The sequence below is a fragment of the Xenopus tropicalis genome, chromosome 5 (genome assembly GCF_000004195.4).
Source record: "Xenopus tropicalis strain Nigerian chromosome 5, UCB_Xtro_10.0, whole genome shotgun sequence".
NCBI lineage: Eukaryota > Metazoa > Chordata > Amphibia > Anura > Pipidae > Xenopus > Xenopus tropicalis.
Genome location: NC_030681.2, coordinates 150536954 through 150547385, shown reverse-complemented (window position 1 = coordinate 150547385; position 10432 = coordinate 150536954). Strand labels below are relative to the sequence as shown.

At 48.2% G+C, this 10432-nt stretch overlaps 1 protein-coding gene across 1 annotated transcript; it reads right to left on the bottom strand.

The window, feature by feature from the left end:
- Positions 1 to 6314: 6314 nt before the first annotated feature.
- LOC116411106 (small cysteine-rich protein 1-like) lies at positions 6315 to 10258 on the bottom strand. The gene is made up of 3 exons (XM_031903072.1): positions 10057 to 10258; positions 9447 to 9491; positions 6315 to 6612 (listed from the first exon to the last, which is right to left on the bottom strand). The coding sequence occupies exons 1-3, from the start codon at positions 10109 to 10111 to the stop codon at positions 6476 to 6478; spliced, it is 237 nt and encodes a 78-aa protein (XP_031758932.1). The 5' UTR covers positions 10112 to 10258; the 3' UTR covers positions 6315 to 6475.
- Positions 10259 to 10432: the final 174 nt, after the last annotated feature.

Here is a 10432-nt window from a genome sequence, read left to right as displayed (position 1 = left end):
CCACCATTTTGGAGCACCTAGACCTTCATGATGACATCACTCATGCAAATTATGATGTCATTTGGAATGTTCCAGCGCATGTAGCAGATGGAGCCGGAGTGCCGCTAATACTGTGATATAGTCCCGAGTTCCATTTCTTTATTAATCCTCAGTGACTCTGGATCTGAATTTCCTTTCATTAGTGCTGCCGGCGCCACTAGCCGTTGTGTCCCAGTGCTAGCCACCATTATTATTAACATGTATTTATAAAGCGCCAATATGGGGTTTTCCTGGTGGAATACATTTATAATGCAATATTATTGAAGTAGTCCCTGGGGAGTCGTTCATATTCAGGGGGCTGCACTTGGAGGAGCTGGCAGTACCCGTTTCTACTTCTCCCCCCTTTCTGACTGGGGGTCCGCGGCTGCGGGTGGGCATTACGACTGACTACAACATAATGCCGACAGGTTTTTCATACGGCAACTGAATGTTGTACATTGTAATGGCGGCAGCTCCTAACCGTGGGCTCCAGCCGCTTGCCTCCCCATAGCCAAGCTTGCCTTTGTCTCTTTATATTCAATACACTGCTAGTTGTGACTCCTGAACCCAAAGGGTGCCCGTAGAAGGGACCTAAGTGTCCCAAAAATTTTAGAATTCAATAAAATGTATCACTCACTGTAATTTTCATGTTTTGATCTATGGCTAATGCAGTGTAACACCCTGCTACTATTGGTGTTTAAATAGAATGTCATTTTGTATGGATACTGCGCCACCTACTGGTTACTTTGAAAACCTTACTGTTTCGGCACTGCTGATGGCAACAAGCACCTTCACTATGGGGGGGGGGGGGGGGGGTAATAACAGCTCATTGGCCTTTAGTAGATCTCTGTTTACAAATCAGTAGAATAAAAGTGAATTGGATGTTGTATTTCATACTCCAGCTCTTTGCGGGGGACACATTTGTCTTTATAAATTGTTTCACATCCCCCCCCCCCTTTGGGTTTTGCCAATGCCATAATGGAGAATACATTTCCCTGCATTGGGTGTAAAAAAAAACCACAACTAATTGTGTCCAAAATTGTAACTGCCCTCATAAATTAACCTTAATGTAATATAAGGCACCAGATTTGGGTCTGGAGGTTCTGCTCCACACATTGCTAACCCAACCATGGGCACTAAATGGGCTACAGTTCTACAGTGCCCCCTGCTGGCAGCTAAAAATAAGCTGCTTTCTGGTTGCTGGGTAAGTATCCCTAGCAACCAATTTTAAACTGGATAGGAATGCAGAATAGGAAGGAAATTAGTTCAGGAAAGAGAATGCATAGAGTAAGAGAACTAGAGCAAGTTAGAAAGTTATTCTGATATCAAGTTCCCCTTTAAATGAGTGTATTGTCTTTAAATCAATATGAGCATGTTATGAAAATCATTTAAACAGCTTTGCAATTGGTCAAGTTATGTGTATGTGTTTTTCTTTCAAGTGTATAAATTCATTGTCTGCATCATAAAAAGTTGAACTTTAAGGAGGAGAAGCAGAGTTGCCATATTGCAGCCCCTGGTGGCCCAGTTACTCAACCTGCCCAAGATGATTCAGTGGGGAAGGGGGGAAATGTATAGAAGAGATGGGCAGGGAAGGGGTTTGGAAAGATGGGGTCCTTGGCAGGGACGGTTGGACCCCCCAATACTTATTGCTTAATACACAGTATTGGGGGTGGGGGGTCCCACACAAGCTCATTCCCCATGTCTCACTCCAGCTACGTGCAGCCCCCGGCCAGTCTCCTTTATTGATAAGGCCAAGGGCGGCCCAGGAAGGCTTTGCAGCTAATCCGGCGCCACCGTGGGCACAGCCGCCCGTCTACTCGCCCCTCACAGCTTTAGTCCTGAGCAGCACTGAAAACACATGACATCAGCGGTGACCTCAGCTTCCTAAGAGCCCCCCCGGGGGGACGAGAGAGAGGCGCGGGGGCATTGCTGGTTACTTTGGCTGCGGGACAAGCTCCTGCACAACCTCAAGCCTGCAACTTCAAATGCCTCGGCTTGGGCTCTTACTGTCTGCCCTTATCTGCTGGCCCTTATCCTGCTCTGGGACCAACACAGCCTTCTTACTGTCTGCCCACAGCCTGGCACACTGGCTAATGGCATGTATATGTGGCAGGATGTAGGCCAGCGGGTACCGCATATGTCTGCGGGGGGGTGCAAATGGGGGAATCTGCCATAGGCCCCATAAAGAAGCACTTATAGTTAACAAGGCTGGGGCATTAGAGCAAAATGGAGACTGCAGAGCAGGATGGTGACAACAAGGGCAAGATGGTAACAATGGGGTAAATGAATACAGTGGGCCAATATGGAGACAGTAGGGCAAGATGGAGATAGTAGGGCAAGATGGAGACAGTAGGGCAAGATGGAGACAGTAGGGCAAGATTGAGACAGTAGGGCAAGATGGAGAAAGTAGGGCAAGATGGAGACAGAAGGGCAAGATGGAGATAGTAGGACAAGATGGAGACAGAAAGGCAAGATGGAGACAGTAGGGCAAGATGGAGACAGAAGGGCAAGATGGAGACAGTAGGGCAAGATGGAGATAGTAGGACAAGATGGAGACAGTAGGGCAAGATGGAGACAGTAGGGCAAGATGGAGACAGAAGGGCAAGATGGAGATAGTAGGACAAGATGGAGACAGTAGGGCAAGATGGAGACAGAAGGGCAAGATGGAGATAGTAGGACAAGATGGAGACAGAAGGGCAAGATGGAGACAGTAGGGCAAGATGGAGACAGTAGGGCAAGATGGAGACAGTAGGGCAAGATGGAGACAGTGGGGTAAGATGGAGACAGTAGGGCAAGATGGAAACAGTAGGGCAAGATGGAGACAGTGGGGCAAGATGGAAACAGTAGGGGAAGATGGAGACAGTAGGGCAAGATGGAAACAGTAGGGCAAGATGGAAACAGTACAACAAGATGGAGACAGTAGGGCAAGATGGAAACAGTGGGGCAAGATGGAGACAGTAGGGCAAGATGGAGACAGTGTGCCAAGATGGAAACAGTAGGGCAAGATGGAGACAGTGTGGCAAGATGGAGACAGTAGGGCAAGATGGAGACAGTGGGCCAAGATGGAAACAGTAGGGCAAGATGGAGACAGTGGGGCAAGATGGAGACAGAAGTGCAAGATGGAGACAGAAGGGCAAGATGGAGACAGTAGGGCAAGATGGAGGCAGAAGGGCAAGATGGAGACAGTAGGGCAAGATGGAGGCAGAAAGGCAAGATGGAGGCAGTAGGGCAAGATGGAGACAGTAGGACAAGATGGAAGCAGTAAGACAAGATGGAGACAGTAGGACAAGATGGAGACAGTAGGGCAAGATGAAGGCAGAAAGGCAAGATGGAGGCAGTAAGACAAGATGGAGACAGAAGGGCAAGAGGGAGGCAGTAAGACAAGATGGAGACAGAAGGGCAAGAGGGAGGCAGTAAGACAAGATGGAGACAGAAGGGCAAGAGGGAGGCAGTAAGACAAGATGGAGGCAGAAGGGCAAGCAAGAGATTGTAAACGTAGCATTCCATAGTAGTCAGGGCCCCCAGATTCTCATCTATCAATGAGTATCCAAATATATGCCCAGATTCAGGTGACAATAGTCAGTGTGTATATACCTTCATCATCATCATCATCATCATTATTAAAATCAATAAAACTGCCAAGCTACTTCTGTATCCTGCACCCCCAGAATAATGGTTGCCAGCAGGCGTGAATGCCCAGTAAAGAGACTTATAAGTTGCCGACTTGGTGGCCAAACCTTGCACAGATCTGCTCGTTGGGTGAGCCAGTGCCATGAGTTTATGGTGTAATTATTTGCTGCAATCAGTTCAGCGTAGGAATTATAGGCGCAACTAACAGCATCCGTGCCCCGGAGAATGAATTTCACACTGAAAATAGCAATAATTTCCCATTAACTGCCAGCGCCACCTAGTGGCAATATTCTTCTCCTGCCTGTAAATGTGAGTAAACTGGATTCTGGGTGATAAAACAGAGAAATGCAGAATAAACTCATTTATAAACACTGGGCAAATTTGCACCAGGGCAGTATCCCATAGCAACCAATCAGTGATTAGCCTTTTTACAGCCAGCTGCTGGTTGGTTGCCATGGGATACTACCCAGGTGCAAATTTATAAATGACCCCTGGACTTGCACTTAGTCGCATCAGAAATTGCACATGAATCTGTGTTTCTGGGCCCTAAGGGGAAGCAACATCAGCCAACACATAGGGTTATTTGTGAGGAAGAACTGCAACCTCCGTGCCTCGGGTAATGAAAAAATAAGGTTAGAAAATTTAATTATGTCCTGGCAGCAAAGCAACTCTTGGAATATTCAAGGCTAATAGTGCAGGGTATGTGTGTGGCTCTGATGGCTTCCACTGCGCCCCCTATAGCTGGGAATTAGAATATAGCAATCAACATGGCCAGTTAGGGGGGGATTTGGGGGTGAGTGCTTATTTGTGCCCTGGGTACCCCTGGAACTATAGCAGGGTGACTGTTACCCCAATGTTTCTATATATCTGTAACCTTGTTATGAGCTAAGGGGGCCCAGCCTGAAGGCCAGTTATATAGAAACATTGGGGTAACAGTCACCCTGCTATAGTTCCAGGGGTACCCAGGGCACAAATAAGCACTCACCCCAAACCCCCCCTAACTGGCCTTCAGGCTGGGCCCTCTTAGCCCATAACAAGGTTACAGATATATAGAAACATTGGGGTAACAGTCACCCTGCTATAGTTCCAGGGGTACCCAGGGCACAAATAAGCACTCACCCCAAATCCCCCCCTAACTGGCCTTCAGGCTGGGCCCCCTTAGCCCATAACAAGGTTACAGATATATAGAAACATTGGGGTAACAGTCACCCTGCTATAGTTCCAGGGGTACCCAGGGCACAAATAAGCACTCACCCCAAACCCCCCCTAACTGGCCTTCAGGCTGGGCCCCCTTAGCCCATAACAAGGTTACAGATATATAGAAACATTGGGGTAACAGTCACCCCGCTATAGTTCCAGGGGTACCCAGGGCACAAATAAGCACTCACCCCAAATCCCCCCCTAACTGGCCTTCAGGCTGGGCCCCCTTAGCCCATAACAAGGTTACAGATATATAGAAACATTGGGGTAACAGTCACCCCGCTATAGTTCCAGGGGTACCCAGGGCACAAATAAGCACTCACCCCAAATCCCCCCCTAACTGGCCTTCAGGCTGGGCCCCTTAGCTCATAACAAGGTTACAGATATATAGAAACATTGGGGTAACAGTCACCCTGCTATAGTTCCAGGGGTACCCAGGGCACAAATAAGCACTCACCCCAAATCCCCCCCTAACTGGCCTTCAGGCTGGGCCCCCTTAGCCCATAACAAGGTTACAGATATATAGAAACATTGGGGTAACAGTCACCCTGCTATAGTTCCAGGGGTACCCAGGGCACAAATAAGCACTCACCCCAAATCCCCCCCTAACTGGCCTTCAGGCTGGGCCCCCTTAGCCCATAACAAGGTTACAGATATATAGAAACATTGGGGTAACAGTCACCCCGCTATAGTTCCAGGGGTACCCAGGGCACAAATAAGCACTCACCCCAAATCCCCCCCTAACTGGCCTTCAGGCTGGGCCCCCTTAGCTCATAACAAGGTTACAGATATATAGAACATTGGGGTAACAGTCACCCTGCTATAGTTTGAGGGGTACCCAGGGCACAAATAAGCACTCACCCCAAACCCCCCCTAACTGGCCTTCAGGCTGGGCCCCCTTAGCTCATAACAAGGTTACAGATATATAGAAACATTGGGGTAACAGTCACCCTGCTATAGTTCCAGGGGTACCCAGGGCACAAATAAGCACTCACCCCAAACCCCCCCTAACTGGCCTTCAGGCTGGGCCCCCTTAGCTCATAACAAGGTCCATCTACAAATTACCTTAGAACACCACTGTTTACATAATATAAATTAAAGGGCACATACACTCACAGAACACTTTTGCAATTTACTTTTTCTTTATGATTTTAGACGTAGAACACTGTTAATATCATGAATGTACCAGGAGTTCCCCCTGCTGATGTTTCCTGGCGATGACGTGACAGAATGGTGGTGCAGGAAGGGTCTCCTGAAGTTTCTCTGCTCAGTTCCATCGCGGGGAAACTGAAAGCGGTGTTTGTGTTACTCCACTAATGTTTATGTATTGTATTAGCATTTGATCTTGAATGTAAATGTATCTTGTATTCATCTGTATCTTATTACAGTAATTAACCCCTTGCCTACTGTACAACGCTGAGTGCACAAGCAGTGCGATAGAAATAGAAACAGACACACAAACATCACACAATTATCAGAACCCCCCTGGGTCCCAAAAAGCATTTGCTCCGATTTTATTGTTGCGTCACACAATTCCCCCCCCCCCCAGTGACCCGGTAACAGCCCAAGGGGCACCGTGCCACCCTGCTGTAACACCCTGGATCTTCATCACGGTAGCAGCCCCCTCTCAGTCTGGCACACAGCAGTTATCCATTCGGTTATTGCATGTAAAAGCCCAAGTGGTGCCTTGGGGGCAATTTCTTTGCAGGCAGTTTCCATTCAGTTTGGCACAGTCGTAGGAATCTTTGGCGATATAAACGTCACCTGCATGACGAGACAAAGGTCAGGTTCCGACCCGCAGTACCAGGCCCGTTAGAATGTCCTAGGAATTGGGGTAGAACTTATTCTGCAAAAAGGTTGGGCTTGATAAGTTTGTGTCTTTTGTCTCGGCAATGATCTCAACTACCATTAAAGGAACAGTAACACCAAAAAATGAAAGTGTATAAAAGTAATAACAATATAATGTACTGTTGCCCTGCATTGCTACAACTGGTGTTTTTGCCTCAGAAAGACTACTATAGTTTATATAAATAAGCTGCTGTGTAGCCCCGGGGGCAGCCATTCAAGCTGGAAAAAAGGAGAAAAGGCACAGGTTATATAGCAGATAACTAGTAGATAAGGCCCATATAGTGGGGGTTTATCTGTTATCTGCTAAGTAACCTGTGCCTTTTCTCCTTTTTTCCAGCTTGAATGGCTGCCCCTGGGGCTACATAGCAGCTTATTTATATAAACTATAGTAGGGTTTCTGTAGCAAACACCCCAGCTGTACCAGTGCAGGAATGGCTGCCCCCGGGGCTACATAGCAGCTTATTTATATAAACTATAGTAGGGTTTCTGTAGCAAACACCCCAGCTGTACCAGTGCAGGAATGGCTGCCCCCGGGGCTACATAGCAGCTTATTTATATAAACTATAGTAGGGTTTCTGTAGCAAACACCCCAGCTGTACCAGTGCAGGAATGGCTGCCCCCGGGGCTACACAGCGGGGTATTTATATAAACTATAGTAGGGTTTCTGTAGCAAACACCCCAGCTGTACCGGTGCAGGAATGGCTGCCCCCGGGGCTACACAGTGGGGTATTTATATAAACTATAGTAGGGTTTCTGTAGCAAACACCCCAGCTGTACCAGTGCAGGAATAGCTGCCCCCGGGGCTACACAGCGGGGTATTTATATAAACTATAGTAGGGTTTCTGTAGCAAACACCCCAGCTGTACCGGTGCAGGAACGGCTGCCCCCGGGGCTACACAGCGGGGTATTTATATAAACTATAGTAGGGTTTCTGTATCAAACACCCCAGCTGTACCGGTGCAGGAACGGCTGCCCCGGGGCTACACAGCGGGGTATTTATATAAACTATAGTAGGGTTTCTGTAGCAAACACCCCAGCTGTACCGGTGCAGGAATGGCTGCCCCCGGGGCTACACAGCGGGGTATTTATATAAACTATAGTAGGGTTTCTGTAGCAAACACCCCAGCTGTACCAGTGCAGGAACGGCTGCCCCCGGGGCTACACAGCGGGGTATTTATATAAACTATAGTAGGGTTTCTGTAGCAAACACCCCAGCTATACCAGTGCAGGAATGGCTGCCCCCGGGGCTACACAGCGGGGTATTTATATAAACTATAGTAGGGTTTCTGTAGCAAACACCCCAGCTGTACCAGTGCAGGAATAGCTGCCCCCGGGGCTACACAGCAGGGTATTTATATAAACTATAGTAGGGTTTCTGTAGCAAACACCCCAGCTGTACCAGTGCAGGAATGGCTGCCCCCGGGGCTACACAGCGGGGTATTTATATAAACTATAGTAGGGTTTCTGTAGCAAACACCCCAGCTGTACCAGTGCAGGAATGGCTGCCCCCGGGGCTACACAGCGGGGTATTTATATAAACTATAGTAGGGTTTCTGTAGCAAACACCCCAGCTGTACCGGTGCAGGAATGGCTGCCCCCGGGGCTACACAGCAGGGTATTTATATAAACTATAGTAGGGTTTCTGTAGCAAACACCCCAGCTGTACCAGTGCAGGAATGGCTGCCCCCGGGGCTACACAGCAGGGTATTTATATAAACTATAGTAGGGTTTCTGTAGCAAACACCCCAGCTGTACCAGTGCAGGAATGGCTGCCCCCATGGCTACACAGCAGCTAACTAATATAAACTATAGTAGTCTTTCTGAGGCAAACACACCAGTTGTAGCAATGCAGGGCAACAGTACATTATATTGTCATTACTTTTATACACTTTCATTTTTTGGTGTTACTGTTCCTTTAACGTGGGCCTGGTTGCAGGATTTCCACTTGGGCCCCCCCCCCAACTCTCCAACCTGGCCCCCTACACCCTCTGGACAGCCCCCTAACCCACCAGTCGGCTCCCAATATTTGACAATGTAATTGCAGGTAAGTTTGGAATACCCTATAAATCCCTCACTGCCAGATTACCCCTTATAAAGACAGGCTTATAAATGGGTCCATCCATTTCCCTGCTGAGCCTGCCCATTTCCCCGCCCTGAAATGTCACCACCTGTCGTCACTGCCCCCCGGACATGAGGGGTGCCTGGACAAATACCTTGCTCTTCCCCTCCCAATCCTTGCGCCACTGGGGCCCCATGGGGCCCCCTCACCCCCGTAGTTATGCCACTATAGAGGCGGCCATGTTCAGAAACACAGTCTGTGTTTAGACAAGACATCCTTTGATGAACTTGCGTCAGCCCTGGATTTACCCATAGTTATACCCCCAACCAAGGTAGAATAAGGCCAAGGCCGAGGGAGGTATGGGTATGGCACCAGTGCAGCCAAATGACACCTTGATTTCATTCTTGGGGCAGGCTAAAGCTTAGGGCCACTAGGAAAGCTTATGGTATGGTGACAGGTCAGTCCGGGCTTGGCCAGTACTAGTTTGTTCTTTTGCGAGTGGGCATATTACCCAAGCACCCACATCACTAATGCAGCACCGACCCAACCAGTAGACATTACCCAGTTAAGTCACCCAAGTGGTGGGCTGAGTTGACTTTCCCCAGAAAAGAAACTTACAGTAATGGGGGGGTCACCCTATAACTGAACACACAGCAAGGGTCACATTCATACTAAACAGTGAAGTACTTACCCATTTCTTGCTCGCTGGACTCATCCATGGGCAAACCAAGGGACCCTAGGTGTAAGGGACGGGAAGCCATCAGATTATTAATGCTCAAGCAATTTATATCAAGGGTCCCTACCAATGCGGGAAAGCTGGGGAAGGGGAATAAATAGAGCAGAGAGGTCCAGTCTGCAGACATCAAACTGTTGCTAAACTATAACTCTCAGTTGCAGTTTGGAAGTTTAACTCTCTCAAGGGATTTGGGCATCTGAGGCAAGTAGTAGCAGGTTGCACCATTATAGGGGCTACTATGTGCCCATCTAATGCCATTTGTTACCTGATTTATATACAAAGTGCAAACTTTTGGGATTCAAACATTACAGATTGGTTAGTATAGGTTGTGTGCTGGGTTTACTCGGATGGGTTGAACTTGATGGACAATGGTCTTTTTTCAACCCTATGTAACTATGTAACTATATTTCTTCATCAAATATGGCAGTTTTTTTCTAATTCTCACAACATTAAAATCTGAACTGACCCAACCTGCAATTGAACAAACCCCCTGCATCCTCCAAGCAGATGAAACCCCAGGGTACAAAAGTGCAAGGCAGTGGCGCCCCCCGTGCCCATAACTTACCCAGGTGGGTGCATCCCAGCAGGACCCAGAGGCAGAGAAGCCATGTCGCTTGCATTGTTGCTGCTAAATACGGGCAGGCGCTTGGTCTTGTTTGCAAATATTAAATGCTACACGTGTAACATGTCTGTGTGTTTGTGCTGCTGGAAAGCATTAAATCTGTTTGCTGGGTGGGGCGCTCTCCCTCCTAGGCACACACTGGCACGCTCTTATTGGCAGCAGGATTGGCTAGTGCCGAGCCCACCTGGCTCATTTAGAAGGCTACGAGCTGTCAGTCACAAAGCTGGAGGGCCACACGACTGCCTTTTTATTTAAAGGAGAAGGAAAGGCATTTTACTGCCAATAGATTCACCACATTAGTGCCACCTAGAACCCTATA